This window comes from Mirounga angustirostris, unplaced genomic scaffold, assembly GCF_029215605.1.
Source record: "Mirounga angustirostris isolate CCGP_5_RB_7025 unplaced genomic scaffold, mMirAng1.0.hap1 SCAF_6, whole genome shotgun sequence".
NCBI lineage: Eukaryota > Metazoa > Chordata > Mammalia > Carnivora > Phocidae > Mirounga > Mirounga angustirostris.
The window spans coordinates 65,895,962-65,912,887 of NW_026991714.1; the positions used below are offsets into that span (position 1 = coordinate 65,895,962).

At 36.0% G+C, this 16,926-nt stretch overlaps 1 protein-coding gene across 11 annotated transcripts in view; it reads left to right on the plus strand.

The window, feature by feature from the left end:
* CDC42BPA (CDC42 binding protein kinase alpha) overlaps positions 1-16,926 on the plus strand; it is a 347,703-nt gene that overhangs the window by 266,188 nt on the left and 64,589 nt on the right. For all 11 annotated transcript variants that reach the window (XM_064594441.1, XM_064594443.1, XM_064594442.1 and 8 more), the window contains 4 exons: positions 5,282-5,387; positions 5,816-5,964; positions 7,502-7,593; positions 10,002-10,078. In XM_064594441.1, coding sequence (XP_064450511.1) covers positions 5,282-5,387; positions 5,816-5,964; positions 7,502-7,593; positions 10,002-10,078 — 424 coding nt within the window. The remainder of the gene's footprint in view (positions 1-5,281; positions 5,388-5,815; positions 5,965-7,501; positions 7,594-10,001; positions 10,079-16,926) is intronic.

A 16,926-nucleotide genomic window follows, 5' to 3' on the forward strand; every position in this document is an offset into this window, starting at 1 on the left:
ACTGAATCTAACAATACATTTAAAAAATAATTCACCACAATCTAGTGGAATTTATTCCCAGCTTGCAGGGTTGGTTTGGTGTTCTCAACTCCATCAACATGATTCATCACATTAATAAAAGAAAGGACAAGATCCATATGATCATTTTAGTAGATGCAGAATACCCTGTGATCCAGCAATCACAATACTAGGTATTTACCCAAAGAGTATAAAAATACTAATTCAAAGGGATACATGAACCCCTATGTTTATAGCAGCATTATCCACAGTAGCCAATTTTGGAAACAGCCCAAGTGTCTGTTGATTGATGAATGGGTAAAGAAAATGTGGTATATATGTATATGCAATGGAATATTACCCAGCCATAAAATAGAATGAAATATTGCCATTTGCGACAGTATGGATGGAGCTAGAGTGTATTATGCTAAGTGAAATAAGTCAGTAAGAGAAAGACCAATACCCTATGATTTCACTCATATGTGAAATTTAAGAAACAAAACAAGCAAAAGGAAAAAAAGAGAGGCAAACCAAGAAACAGACTCTTACCTATAGAGAACAAACTGATGGTTACCAGAGGGGAGGTCGGTGGGGGGCTGGGTGAAATAGGTGATGGGGATTATGGAATGCACTTACCAGGATGACCACTGGTTGTCATATGGAATTGTTGAATCACTATGTTGTATACCCAAAACTAGTATTACTCTGTATGTTTACAAACTAGAATTTAAGTTAAAACTTTAAAAAATGAAATGATGCCAAGACAAGGTTTTAGGAACTTGTGATATATAGTATTTTAAATGTTTCCTTTGGACAAAGTAACAGTTTTAAAACAGAACAAGCACTATTGTAAATAAGATCTTATTTGCATTGCTAATGGTCATCTTACTTGGCTCCCTCTGCCTTTTCCTATGAAATATCCCTTTCATATGAAAGAATACCTTTTAGGGAAGGGAGACCTTGTTGCTCCTCACTGTGTTAGAGCAGACGCCTTTCTTCTCACCATTGACTCATCAGAATACTTCACTTTTTCTTTGAAATGATACGACAATGAAAGGTCAGAATCATAAGTTAGTCCATAAGTGTGATTTTTAAAATCGCAAACCATGAATCATGGAACATTACATCAGAAACTAATGATGTCCTGTATGGTGACTAACAGAACATAATTAATTAATTAATTAATTAATTAATACATACATACATACATACATACACCCAATAAATAAATAAATAAATAAAATGCTTCTCCTCACATCTAATGCACTTTTCTGGTATAATACAAGGTAGGATGGCCTATAGACTATAGTACTTTGCTGTCAAGCTGCTTTTAATGTATCATTGAAAAGTTTAAAAACTAATGTGACCAGATCTGGAGATTAGCTATAAGACTTAAATGTAAGTTGCCCTATGTCTTACACAATACCGATTTTCCTATGGGAGTGTAGAGGAGAGTTACCACAGACTGGGTGCTTGAGAAAGTTGGGGGTAATCATTTGAACCCATAATGCATTTTCTGAAAACCCTGAGGTTAATAAAGGGTCCTATACATAGGTTGGCTGAATTGGAGATTTCGTATAAAACAATAGTAGGAAATAAGACTAGTAAAGTTACTACTGTATAGTTACCATGAATATTGGGTAAGAGTTTAAACTTTATTTATTTATAAGAAGGAGAGGGTTTTTGCAAAGGATAATGGCATTGATTGCATGATGCATTAGGAAGACAACTCTCTACAGTGGTATTCAGGGTGAAGTGGAGGGAAGTTTGGGAAAAAGTGAACAAATGGAGAAGACATTGTGCGAGAAGAATCTATAGGACTTAATTATGAAGGAAGGTCAGGAAATGAGGAAGAATTCGTTTTTCTGAAATTCAGAATTAGATTAAGAAAATCATATCATTGAAGTAGGAAAGTCAGAGAAGGAACCAACTTTGGGGAAGATATAATCAATTTTGTTTGTGTTATTTTGCTTGTTGGTGAGTCTGGGCTCCTGAGACATCTGGGTACAGAGTTCCAATATGCTTTTGAAAAGATTACAGAAAGGTTAGGGTAAAGCATATAAATTTGGGGATTTAATTCCTGGTCAATAAAGCCATTTGTTGAGATCTTTTTAAGGAGGAAAGAAAGAAGGATAATATGGTGAGGGCAGCATATAGAAGGTAGAGGGCAACCAGGAAAGTGCTTTCATAATCAGCAAAGGGTCTCAGTAATAACACTTTTATTTCCCTTTATTTAAATTTCCTCACATTATTTGAACTATTCCTCATTCATTAATCTTCGTTTGTGGATAGTTGTAGCTTATACTGATTACAACATAGTATGTTCCAGGCGTTGGGCTGAAAATTCACTTGTACAGGATTCTCATTTAGTTATTACAACAGTCCTATGAGGTAGGATTATATCCCCACTTTGTAGGTGAGATAGCAGAGAGCTAGAAGTGGGTAAATGACTTAGCCCAAGTCCCGGAGCTGGTGAGCAGCGAGTTAGGATTTGAACCAAGGTCTGTTTGACTCAAGAATCAAGTTCTTAATCACTCTACTGTGTATGTCCTACCTCCCTGATGTTTTAAGGACTATCTTCTAGATCTTCTCTATTATGCCCTACATAATAGTCAGTATTAATAAGTATTTCTGCATTAATTACTTGAAAGAGCTTGGGAGTAGAGGATTTAGCTATGGCAGAAAAACAAAAGAGATTGAAATTGGCCTTTTATAGTTGACTTGTCACTTGAATGAACTGTGGTTTCAGCAAAATAGTTGAGGTAGAAATCAGACCTCAGAAAGTATGTATGAGTTAGTGAGGGGTTAAATACTAGAGTAATTAGATACAGGTTGTATCACAGTGACAGGGAGAGGGATTGGGACAGGAACCTTTCTGGATTAGAAAACGTCTGTATATGTTTACAGCAGCCGGTGGAAGTGATGAAATTGAAAGCTGTTTTCAAAGAAGGTAATTATTTGTATATATGTGGGATGAGGAATACATTTAAATGACTTGGCCAAAGGAAAGATGAGGGACTTACTTGCCTCTAAAACTTAAAAAAAAAAAAAAAAAAGTTAAAATGGGCATGAGTCAACTTATCTAGATGGCCTAAAGAAAAGGGCAAGACAGTGTTGGTCTGAGGGAAGTGAGACTTCAAGGATCAAGGTTGGAAACAAATAGCAATGATTCTAAAAAGGAATTGTTGTAGACCAGGGCCCAGTGGAATTTAAATGGCAGGAGTTGTAACTGACCCAGTCTTTTTTTTTTTTTTTTAAAACCCTTCCCTTCATTAATTCTCTGTAGCCAAGAAAATAGACAGAGCTTTAATAAAAAATTGAGACTTAGCGGGAGACCACATGGGTCAGGGAATGTGAACGTATTCAACATGCAAATAAAACAAAAATGACAAGAGATTTTTTATCTTTTTTTTCCCCATTTTATTTATTTTTTATTATGTTAATCACCATACATTACATCATTAGTTTTTTATGTAGTGTTTCATGATTCATTGTTTGCGTATAACACCCAGTGCTCCATGCATTATGTGCCCTCTTTAATACCCATCACCAGGCTAACCCATCTCCCCGCCCCCCCTCCCCTCTAGAACCCTCAGTTTCTTTCTCAGAGTCCATAGTCTCTCATGGTTGGTCTCCCCCTCCGATTTCCCACTCTTCATTCTTCCCTTCCTGCTATCATCTTCTCCTTCTCCTTCTCCTTCTTCTTCCTTCTTCTTCCTTCTTCCTTTCTTCCTTTTCTTCTTCTTTCTTCTTTCTTTTTCTTTCTTCTTCTTCTTCCTTTTTTTGACATATAATGTATTATTTGTTTCAGAGGTAGAGATTGGTTTTTATTTGAAACATTAAACAGCATGAAAGTCATGTACAAGAATTTACTGCTTTCCGGAGTTATGGAAGCAGGTTGGAATGTGCATAAGCCGAGATCACTGTGGTAGATAGGCACTAAAGCAATGCTAGTTGAGACTGATTAGCCTGGCCCTTTAAATGATAATACAGTTTTCTTAAGTGTCTTTCTTGGTACTCTAAAAAAAAAAGGCAATCTTCCTTCATCTTCACTTATTCTTTATTCTGTAGATCAGATGATTAAATCAAAAGGTCGTGGTCACGTGTGGTGTCCAAAGTTAAAGAATTTTAAAGGAAACCACTTCCCACTACACAAACAGTATTTTCTAAAGCCATTTTCCCTTAAAAGGCAATAAAAAAATATATATGTATATAGAGCCTAAAAATATGTAACGAACTAGGCTGGGCAACTTTTTATAATGATTGGATCGCTTTTATTGTTAGATTCTTTTGCTTGTCCTCCAGTACACCTTCCCATCTGAGAGAAAAGAGAACCAAATCCCTTTTAAAGAGCCTCTTTAAGATATATAGATAGAAATATATGAATTTGGCTCCTCAGGAGTTTAAATTCTAAAAGATGCTAAAGCCAAGTTCAAGATTTCAATTTGCTATATGCATCAGATACTTATTGATTTACTTGAAATAAGCTTTTCTCATTACTATTCAGTGCCCTGAATAGTATGCACTTTCTGTATACTAATTATTTTCATTCTTCTTGAGGATAGGACCTTCTTTTGTAGATTTTCATATGCTGGCAGTCCTTATCCTAGCCTTGCCCTTGTTTTGAAGATGTAACAAAACACAAACTTTCTCTTAGACAAATTCTGAAAATTAGAATGTGTGTCATTGAATATAATTTGAAAACAATTTTATAGAATCGTAATAGTTACATCAGCAAGATAGTCTTAAGACAGTTATGAGCTTCAGTAGACTTTAATCTTTTCCTTTTGATTGGTATTTTATTGACCATTTTAGAAAACAGAGGAGCTGTATTGCAGTACAACCCTGATTTTTGCAGACTATTTTACTTTAAACTTTCTAAATATAGGGTACTTCAGTTTTAAAACTGATGCATTTTGTTTTCATAAGATAAAATGGCAGAACCCAATTAGAAATCTTAATATTCTTTAGAAATCATGTAAATATGTGTGTTTTTAATGTTAGATTAAAAGAATACTCTGTGGTTCAAGGGTGAAATTTTACTAATTTATCAGATACAAGTAATTTGAACTTTCCTAAACATGACCAGATAGATAGATAACTGAAACAGTTCAGTAAACCTCTTCCCACTTATTGTCAGGCAGTAGTACTGTGGTAGATCTTTTGAAAGAAGACATTTATTTCACTTATTTCTTGTATGAGGCTTTTAAAACAATATATCTCTCACTGAAGTTTTTCTGTTTGTGTTACTTTTGTCCTTTGTCTGTATGTGTATGTATTCCAGGGTCAGTGATGAAAAGGATGCACGAGGGTATCTCCAGGCCTTAGCTTCTAAAATGACAGAAGAGTTGGAAGCTTTGAGAAATTCCAGCTTGGGTGCACGAGCAACAGTAAGCTCTGCCGTTTTGCATGGAGAATTATCATACGGGGTGGAAGGGGAGGCTCAAACACTATATTAAATCTGAGCACTTCTATCAGTTTGTCTAGGCTTTAGCTCACTGTAAAGTTTTTCTTGAGAATTCACCTAGTCCAAGTCTTTGCCAGTTTAGGAAATCATAACACATCACTGCTTAACTGTAATTTTGTATAGGTATCCGTTATTGGTAATAAGTATGGAAAATAAACTCCTTATATGTGGGTCTACAATTATTTCTGAATTTAATGGAAAATAATATACTTTCACAAACAGTGTTTCAGTTCTATTCTGTTATCAGAGAAAGATAGTGCTTTATGTAGTTTCTAAATTTACTTGCATTACTGAATTTAAATGTTAAGGAAAAAATAGGATGGGGCTAACAACAGTCATATTATTTGGTAGGATATGCCCTGGAAAATGCGTCGTTTTGCAAAACTGGATATGTCAGCTAGGCTGGAGTTGCAGTCAGCCCTGGATGCAGAAATAAGAGCTAAGCAGGCCATCCAAGAAGAGCTGAATAAAGTTAAAGCAGCTAACATCATCACAGAATGGTAAGGTTGAATATACTTGGTCGAGTTGAGTCTACTAGAATAATTTCTAAGTTGGTCCAAAAGTATTTGGGGAGAAGTTCATACCTATCACTTTTTTCTTTTAAGTAATGACCAGAAAAATTTATGAATATTTGAAAATGAATAAATGCTTTCAAGCCTTGTATGCAGTGATGGGATTTTAATACAACCTTGTTTGTATTTAGAAAACAGACTAGCTGAAAGACTAGTCCTCTGACTTGTCCATAAAGAGAATTAATAGTGCTAATTAATATTTTATTTTCCCCCTTACTTTGTAAAATTTAGTTGACTCTCAAATTCTGTTCCATTAAATCCAAAATTCTCTCCTGTTCAAGAGTATCATATTAGTATAAAAATGCAACATATATTCAGAACAAAATACAGTCATCTGGGAATTCTGGCCTCTACCATAGATCTTTTACAATGAAGGTTCTCTATAATTGTTTCTTCATGTTCTTTTATGTTTTAAAACAAGTATATCCTCCACAGTCTGAGACAATTACTGGATAAATACATTCCTTCAATCCTTATCACAACAGTAGAATAAATAAGTGATAAAATAAAAATCTTAATTGGATTGGATATAACCATGGTTCAAGAATAAGTCAGTATTGGTGATAGAGAGGAACAATAGAAAGTTAGTGTTACAAATCAACATATAAATAGAAAAATCCATTTGGTGCTGGAATAGCGGAGTTCCAGAGGCATTCAATCATGAAAAGAAATATAGTCCCAAAAAATTTCAGTTTGTAATGGTGTGAAGCCTTAGTCCTTAAACTGTAATCATTAATGTTTTGAATCCAATTAGAGGGTGGTTGCCTGGCACCCCACTGAAATATAAACTCTTGTTATAAATAATCCAGACATAAATTAAGTATGCTTTGCTTAAATGTGATAGCATGACATTGAAATTTTGAGAGAACATTTTCTGGAGAATGTGAGTTGATCCTAACACAAAGAGCTACTGAATGTCGTTCTCTGTGTTGTAAGTAGAACGAGCATGAGCTACCTTCCCGTGCCTGGGACACAGGCATTTGCACATTCGCTCATAAACCAGACTGAATGAAATTGGAAACTACAGATGTACTCATAACAATGCTCCACTTTCATGGTTCTCTGTGGAAGAGTCTAACAAAATCCTAAATTTAACCTTTGATTTTATGACATTTTAAAATCTAATCATTTAGCTCCAGGTCAGCATCTTTTTCTATACAAGGCCAGATACTAAATATTTTCGGCTTTGTGGGCCATATCACCTCTGGCTACTCAACTGTGCTATTGTGTGAAAGCAGCCAGAGACAGTCTGTGAATGAATGAGTCTGGCTGTGTTGCAGTGAAATTTTATTTATATAACAGTAGATGACCGGCGGGATTTGTCTTTCCTGCAGTGGCTTTGCACTTCCCTGACCTGATGTGACTGACATTTAAACCAGGAAGCTCCAACTATGTACTGTAGGATGGCTCACTAACTAGCAGTAAAAATAATGACATTTTTCATTTTTTTTTTCCCTTATTGAAGTAAACTAAAAGATTCAGAGAAGAAGAACTTGGAGCTACTCTCAGAAATCGAACAACTGATAAAGGACACTGAAGAGCTTAGATCTGAAAAGGGTATGAGAATGTGTTTTGCATCAATCAGGGCTTATTCTGTTGTGAATGTATTTTATTACCCAAGAATCCGCGTACATGTAGGTCAGAGAATTGTTCACACGAAGCACGCTGACGCTCACTGATGGATATATATATGCATATTTGACACACACATTCACTAGACTGGTTTCAGTCATTTTGTTGTACTTAATATACATGGTTTAAATATTTCATGGTAACAGAAAAACTCATTTTGCCATAAATTGGACTGTTTTTTCAGTGCCGTGGATGATTTCACAAATAAGGTTTTTGTGACTGGGGGGAAAAATACTTTTTATAGTGTACTTTATACTCTTTTCAAGTGTCGTAGGATTCACTTCCAGGGTAGTTGAGGAAACAATGTATGAAGTAACTAAAGATTAATCTAATCCCGTATTAGAAAGCAATTCAGTGATGAACTGTTCTGGCATTTCATTGTTTTCTTCCACGTTTGATTCTTAAACTGCTTACCCTGAGGGATTTCTCAGGATTTATTCCCATTTTCTTGAAAGCATTACCTGAGCATGTTTCCATTAATGTGAAAAGTAACTCAGAGTGCATGGCAGCTATTACAGGAACTTTACTTAAACTTTGTTTCCATAATGTGGTCATTAAGAATGTGAAGATTTAATAAAAACAAATTCAGAATGTTTTTTTTCTCAATGAAGGGATCTCTTATATGCAGTTATTAGAAATTCTTTGTCCTGGGGCACCTTGGTGGCTCAGTCAGTTGAGCATCTGACTCTTGATCTCACGGTCATGAGTTCAAGCCCTGCCTTGGGCTCCACGCTGGATGTGGAACCTACTTTAAAAAATAAATAAGTAGATAAATTCATTGTCCTGACAAAGTCAGTATTCCTGACTGAATAGTGAACTAATTAATGGCTTTATGTTATGCATACATTATGTGATGCTTCCCTGTAATTCCTCAGTCTTGTGACACACAGTGATGTCAAGCTGGTTGGGTCTCTGTATCTGCTTTTAAAATTGTGGAGAAAAAAATAAAATTGTGGAGGAAAGAGAAGGTATCACATAAAGGAGTTGACATGAAAAACCACTAAAAGTAGTAGATATTCAAAAAAATTTTGTCAGTTCGATTTCCTAGTGAACAGGAAAGGAAGGAACAGCAAAAGTGAATTAGGAATCACACTGAGCACAAGGCTTCACACTAAATTGAGAATTAAGCAGTTTTCAAACATGAAGAGTGGAAGGGAGCTGCATTATTCAGTGAGTAGAGGAAAAAGAATATATAGGACCTGGAGGATCTGTAACCCTAAAGGCAGTTTAATAGAAGAGAGACCAGTGCAGAGTGTGACTGACTATAACATGCCTCATGTCACTGACTGCATCACTTTTAGAATAGATCTAAACTTGCAGAAGAAATAACTTAAGTTTATCACATTGCTTTATGAAAGCATGTTAACCTATAGCTTTTATTTGGATTTAGAACATTGTAGATAATAAAATTTCACTTTGTGTTGTAACAATGTACTATACTACTTAAATAATATAATATAGTATTTATATAATATAGTGAGGGCAAGGATTTTTTTTCTGCTCATTTACTAATATGACCTGGTATCTAGACAAGGTTTGGCACAAGGCTCTCAATAAATATTTATTGATTGGATGAATTTCTGAACATAGTGCCTCATCTGGCATCCATGGTGTTAGTTATTAGAGAGTAGTAGGAAAGCCACACAAATGAGTTAATGTCACTTCCTAAGGATGTGGAAGTCGAAAATATGTGCTTGGTTGTATTTATCATTGTATATAAATTTTAAGAATTATTTTGGAAATTATGCATTTGAAGTTAATGCCATAGCTAACAAATATGCACCAGCTTTTATAACTTCATCTGAGAAAAACTAGGGTATGAGTGATTTATTCTGTCAATAAAACAATACCTGAAATCAGATTGAGGCCTTGACAAAAGTTTTTTCATAACTAAATACATTTGTTTTATCACGACATTATCATAAGAGATTATTTATATTAATGCTTACTATATGTTTGCTAAAAGTTTTTCAAAACAGAAACCTTGTTTGGTGATAAATTAGCTTAGAAAAATCAGATATAACCATGTTTTTAAAATTCTCCCAAGTCTACCAAGATGTAATGTGTTTCTTCTGATGTGCTATGTGGGAAAAGAAAGAAATTCAAGTTCTCAAGTCAGGAAACAAGTATGTCATGGAGACTGATTTAACTGTTAAGTGATATTCCAAGAAACACTAATATAGTTTTTTTAAATATGTAGAGTTAATAGTATTGATCAGCTTTAAAATATGGTAGTTTGTGAACAGCTCTTAATAGATTCAGACAGGAATGGTTATCCATGAAAATTAGTTTAAATTGTTCTAGTTTTAAAAAAAGTTGCTGCTGTCTTCTAGGTATAGAGCACCAAGACTCACAGCATTCTTTCTTGGCATTTTTGAATACGCCTACCGATGCTCTGGATCAATTTGAAGTAAGTATTAAACTTTTCAAGTATTCCCTGCGGTCCATTTAAAATTCACTTTGTGACTTAAAATTCATTTGCAATGAAACTGTTTTATTGCCTCCCACATGAGAGGACCTAGAATCTTATATAAACAAAAACATGTTAAGAGAAGAGTATGTTCTGCATTTTTTAAAGATTTTATTTATTCATTTGACAGAGAGAAACACAGCTAGAGAGGAAACACAAGCAGGGGGAGTGGGAGAAGGAGAAGCAGGCTCCTCCCTGCAGAGCAGGGAGCCCGATACGGGCTTGGCTCCATCCCAGAACCCTGGGATCAATCATGACCTGAGCCGAAGGCAGACACTTACAACTGAGCCACCCAGGCACCCCATGTTCTGCTTTCTTATAGAAACTGTAATCACATTTGTATTTAAGAAAAATCTAAGAAAGGTCAAAATGTGAGAGTCATAAGATTTAAAAGAAATTTTGTCTCTTCCCCTGAGAAACAGTAAATGCAGAACAAATCCTAACTTTTGAAAGAATTTTGACACTTTCCTTTTTTCTCCCAAGCACAGAGCCACAATTAAAAAAAAAAAAAAAGTGAAAAAGGTCAAAACTCACAATAGGGCAATGCTGGGTCTAGCTTCAAATCCGTTCAATTATTTTAGAAGTTAACAATAGGAATACTTTTTGTTAAAAGTATTACATAGAAAGTATTAGGCAGTATATTCCATAATAAGGAAATAGTGACTCTATGACTGTCCTTCTTTAGTGCTTAAATTCTTTGCTGAAAAAAAAAAACCAATTTTATGATATAAAGTATATTTTTGTCCCAGAAGATTTAAGTTAGTGATTATATCTTTATTAAACAAATAATCACAAGTCTCTGTGTGGAGCACTGTTCTAGGTGCTGGAGATAGAATAGTGACCCAGTTCACCAAGTCCTGTTCTCAGAGAGGTTACATTCCAGTGGGAACTGCTCATTTTTAATTGTGACCCTTCTAAAGTGCTTCATTTAATTTGATTATTAATGATTTACTGTGCGCTTCATTTTATTACATTTTGGGCACAATGTGTGCATTGTATTTCATTTCTTTGGGAAAGGGAAAAAGAACCACGCTTTAAAAATTAATAGATTTCTAAGTTTCTTGAGAAATGATGCCAATGACTGCTTTTCTCATTTATTTATTTGAATTAATGTCATTTGCCTTTCAATTGTTTTACAAAATTTTTGATTTATTATTTGTTCGTATTAAATTGCTTCATCCATATTTTCTATTTCTTATTGCTGTATTCGTTAAATAGGATTCCTTTTCTTCTTCCTCATCTTCACTGATTGATTTTTTGGATGACGTAAGTCTTTGATTTTCAAACCAATGCATCCTTCAGTAAAAGACATCAGTGAATTGAATTGAAGAATTTTGCCCAGTAATGCAGTCAGTTTTAGAAATATCACACCTGGTAATTTATTTATGAGACAAAATTAACTTCTTTCTTACCTGAAATATAATGAAGAGTTTATCTTTATTAAACATCAGAAAGTGAAAATGTACTTTGAAAAATGCTTTGGCCATCAGAGCATCTGTATTTCCTTTCTTTGCAATAATTCTGAAGACTGGAATGTTTATTTGATTATTGTCACTATGTAGATATGTATATAAAAATGCTCATTTTTATTTTTCATTGTGATTTCTATTTGACATTCCCGTTTTCGGCACTTTGCTATTTTATTTCTCAGAAGTAAACTTCTGGTGGTAAAATCAGAAAAAAGTGATACGTTTTATTAAATCTTTCAATAGATTTTACTGTGACATAATGACTGAGTACAAATCAGTTTTTAATGCTGACAGAATTTCACCTGTAATGTGGAAAGTGATTTTCGTTAACATATGTGCTACATGCACTATAAATTGACTGCACTACCATTTTCTCTCCTAAATTAATTCTATCCATTTGATAACTTAGAAGTCCCTAATGTATATTGTTCATTCTCCTTACTAAAATACCAGATGTATGCATTCTCTCTATTCCACATTAAATGGCACAAAAATCCTTATCATGTTGAACATTTAACCTTTCTAGAAACTGGAAAATAAAATGGATTCAAATGCAAATGTTCTACATAGCACTGGTTTTTCAACCAGGGAAATTTTTGTAGGTCTTATTTTTTGTGTTTTGTTAAACATAATTCTTATATTCAGAAAAGTATTTCGCATAATTGTCCACTAAAGAAAACTCTTGATCTAGATTTTAAAAAATTTTTTCAAGTTATTTTTTTTTGTCTTTGAAATATTATACCCAAGTCCATTCTGAATGGAAACTATTCCATTATTCTTGAGACAGTTGTTCTAGTTAATTCTACAGGGCAATAAAAAGAGAACTCTCTTGAGTTCTCTTGAGTACAATAGTATTTCACATTATAATCTACTGTATGTTTCACTGTACTAAAATATTCAATACAGTATGTCCATAGAAACATCATTCATTTGAGAGAGATTGGGAAGGAAGTTTGAATAAATTATTTTAACTGTTCCTTCCACTAGAAAACCATTTCCATTTTTTTTTTTCCTAACAAACTCTTCTCTACATCCCCTTTCCTCCCACAAAAAGCTCTGAATGTAAAACCTAGAAGTCGTGTGTATTTTAACAGATAGGTTCATTCTACTCGGCCCAAGGGCTGCAGGAATGCGCGCCATCCCACACCCGCCTTGTCACTGCTCTCTCAGCCACCACCCAGCTGTAGTGAAGAAGCCTCCCACTCTCACTTTCCTCCAGGAGGACCTTTCTTGTCCATCACCCACTAGCACTCAGCCTAAGTGCAATTCAGACATAACACTTAATTTCAAACCAGCACAAAGAAACTCCTATCATAAAGGGAAAAGGAGTTGAGTTCACACAGGCTGAATCTTTATGAATCGGGCTCCAGCTCTTAAAAAACCTGGTTTTTCCCTCGTTTGCTTCCTGAGTTCTCTTCTTCCAGTTTATTGGTTAAGCGCACAAGGGGGCTCAGATTTGCTGCCTCTACCACTTTCTGGGTGTATGATTGGGATCATGTTCCCTAACTTTTCTGTTAGGTAAGCCCCAGTTTCCTCATCAGAAGAACAAGGATAATAATAGTGGTACTGCCTCAGAGGTTGTTTGAGAATTTAAAGAAACAAAGTGTGTAGAGCCCTCAGTAACACTGGTTACTGTTTCCTTACTCGTAATAGGCCATTCACCTCCCTTCCTGCATTCCCTTTAGCTTCCTTTCTCGTCCAGGAATCCAGTGTGACTTAAATGTTTCCTTGGCCTTCTGCTCGCCTTCTGCCCCCCCAGCCCCCACCAATCCAAGTCACTGCACTCCCCCCGCAAATTGTCCAGCCCCAAGACCGCTGCACAGTGAGGCTTGCATGTCAGGGAGAAGGAAGTAAGCTCCTGTTTAAAAAAAATAGTTTGTATTCTTACTTCATATTTTATGGCATAAACCTCTGTAGTTGATAACTATGACCACTCTTCCCAGAGTTACCATTCAGTTCATCTCAAAGCCAGAGTAGAGTGATGTTTTGAAAAATGGTATTCAATCCTTGGCATGCTTGTGTTTGGTGTCCAGAATACTTAGTATGAACCAAACTTCTGTTGCTTCCTTTCTCTTAGGCATTTGGAAGCTTAAGGAATAGAATCAATCTTGATTGTTCTTTGTGCCAAAACTAGTTAAGAGTGTTGTGCGTGACTGCCCCCCATAGTGAGCGGATTGTAACCCTTAACTAATGCATACAACACATCCTCTGATCATTCTTTTCTAATTTTATCTCCTAGAAATAGAAGAGAAATAGATGACATTGAAGACCTAGAATTTGAGTTGCAGCAGGAACTTGTAGGTTTAGTAAGGGATAAAGCCAGTGATTCAGCAAGATTGCAGAAATGAAACGTTCTTTGGTGTCCGTACACCATGGATCTTCCTCATTTGTTTCCTGTGGCCTAGTGACCTCATACTGCCCTCTGATTCTCTAGAACCGTATCACTAGCACCTCCCCTCCTCAAAAATGACCCTTTACTTTATTCCTTAACCCTCCCATGTGGGCCTATTAACACAATAATTCTTTTTACATAAAATAGTGCCCAGAATCGCTCTCCCACCTCCAGTTTTTTCTCAGTGTATTTTGCCTGTTCAAAATTCAAGTGAATGCCAGAATTTCTGGCAATATGGGAACACATTTGGAGCCATAGGCCTTCCTTTTAAGTTGCACAGTTTAGACAATTCTGTGTGAGTCAAGTTTTCAGCAAGAGCAGCCTTGACAGGAGAGCAGTGTAAGTGACCCAGGTCCCTTCCTTGCCCCCGACTCAGGCGAAGTGGAAGGCATTCTCAGCACCCTGCTTCTGTAATTCAGGACAACTCGGGTAGTTGGGCTTTTCTCCATGTAGAATTGTAGGCTTCTGAGAGAGAAAAGCACCAAAGAAAAATACTCAGTCCAGTGGTTGTAACCGTTGTTGATCACAGCATTCTCCCATTAGTAGACTGGATCGTTTTCTCCCCCATTAGTAAAGTTTTAGAATTCTCAGTCTTTGGAGGAATAGGGAAGGGGTGGCAACAGGGTTATGGATGACACTGTTTAGGGCAGATAAGAGGGGGTTTTAGTTCATGGCAAACTGACGTCACTCTGACCACTTTGTCTCTTGGGTCAGGCATTCCCACACATGGTGAGACACCAGTGACAGCAGTGAAACGGACACCAGGGTCCTTCTGCTGTGGAAATCATTTCCTCTTGACCTCGTCTTTTCTCTCAGCCCCACACGCCCTGTTGCTTCCTAGACTGCCTGGGGGTGGCTCTGTGTCACCAAACAGGGTGAGGGGCAGGTGGAGCTCAGCAGCTCAGGCTCTCCCTGATCTGTTCCCTGCATCCCAGTGGCCAGAAGTCCAGGGATGATCAGACCAGCTTGCAAACTTCCCATCCTGTTCCGTTCATTTTCTTCTTTTCAATTGAGCCCCCAAAATACTTGGCTTGACTGTACTAAAGGTCATACTAATTATAGTCATATAAATGAACTACTTGTTCTTTATATTTGGTAAACATACTGTCATTTATTAACATATTGTCACTTATTAAATCTATGACAGGTAAGTTTTGAGTTTTATTTAAATTACAATTCTACACTCTGTTCATTCAGGCCAAATTCACAAAAACTGGGAGAACCTGGCAAGTGAGAGTATGCCAGCTTGCTTTCTGGAGGCTTATTCTAGTGTACTGAGGAAAGAGTAAACCACAATTAAAGGTGTGGAATAAAAAGGTCAGACATCAAGGAATAGAGTTATCCCAATAGTCCAACTGTCTGGTCTTCCTAATACTGTTTTCTTGTATCCTGGCGTATGACAAGAAGCAAGTAGTCTGAGAGTATTGGCAGGCCAAGTTCCACTCCTTGTTTGATTTCATGGTAAAATCTTGCTAAGATGTCCTAAAATATTTAATTTCAGTCCTGGCTCCTAGCTTCCTTCCCTCATCTCTTGCTTTTAGCTGGTCTCTCTCCTTGGCTTCTTTCATAATCTATCATAACCCATCACAGAAATCTGAGGTTTGGCAGCATTGGGTAGCTGTACCTGGGGAAGATTGATCATTCGGGAGAATCAGTGGAAGACAGAATTTCAAAACATACATTATAAAGATCTTTCAATCCTGTGACCCAAACCAGGCCTAAATCCAATAAATTATGGCATTCTTGATATTTCCTCTTTCTTTTTTAAAAAATCTTCCATCCACATATTAAATACAACCCAACTCGAAACTCTCCCATTTCAGAAGATTGTCATATGCAGTCCTTCCCTAGGTTAGGCAGCATTATGTATTATTTTATATATAAGATATGTTTTTTATTGTATATCATATATCCTAATAGTTTAGACAATCTAGAGAGAAAGAACCATGACTACCTAGTCTTTTACTCTTCAATATCTTACTTTAAAAGACCTTTGGAACTCATTAACTGAATCTTAAAATCTATTTGCCAAATTATGTGTCTGTAAGATAAATTCTTTTGGTTTCTGCCCATGTGCTTACTTCCATAATCAGCCTGAAATTTATGGTGGCAGTTTTATACCAGATATAAAATGCACAGTTTTAAATGGTATATGAAGACAACATCCTGCTTCCCAGCGTGTACTGTAAGACCAGCATGTACTGTGAGACCAGTTTCTACTGTTAGTAGAAAACCATGGTTATGAGAGTGTGTGTAAAGGGGAAAGTGTGTGCCATGTGTGTTCCCCCAATTCCATTTGTACAGTGCCAGCTGTACACTGTGTTGTCCTTCATATGCAAGGATGGTTTTGAGAGACATGTTGACTTGTTTTTAGCATAGTGGCAATATATTTACTTTGAGCTAGTCATGCTTTTTTTTCATGGTTTCAGCACATTCCTGACTCTGGTCTAGAAGTATAGGGATAGCCAAAAAGTAAAGGTTTCTCTGTATTAAACATCTCAGCACTTCCTACACATGTAGTACTCTACTTTGCACAATGGTAGCTGCTAAGATCAATCAGATGTAGAAGTAGGCCTCAAAACACTTATTTTACTGTTAGAGAAAATAAATCCATAGTTATATACTGTGCCGTATAGAAAGTGATAAATGCCATAAAAAAAAAAATGAGGTAAGTATTGCAGACTGTCAGAAGGATTCATTCAGTATTTATTAAGAATTTTATAGAGGCTTTATGATAAGCGTATTCCAGATCTTTAAGGATCTGAATCTGATGGAAAAACCACACATGTAAATAAATAATTATAACACAATTGGGAGCAGCACAATAATAAAAGATATGGACTGTCTATCATGGGAGTATAAAGGAGAGCTACCTGACTGAACTAGAAGGCTGCCAAAAGGCTTTCTGAAAGAACCGATGGCTGAGC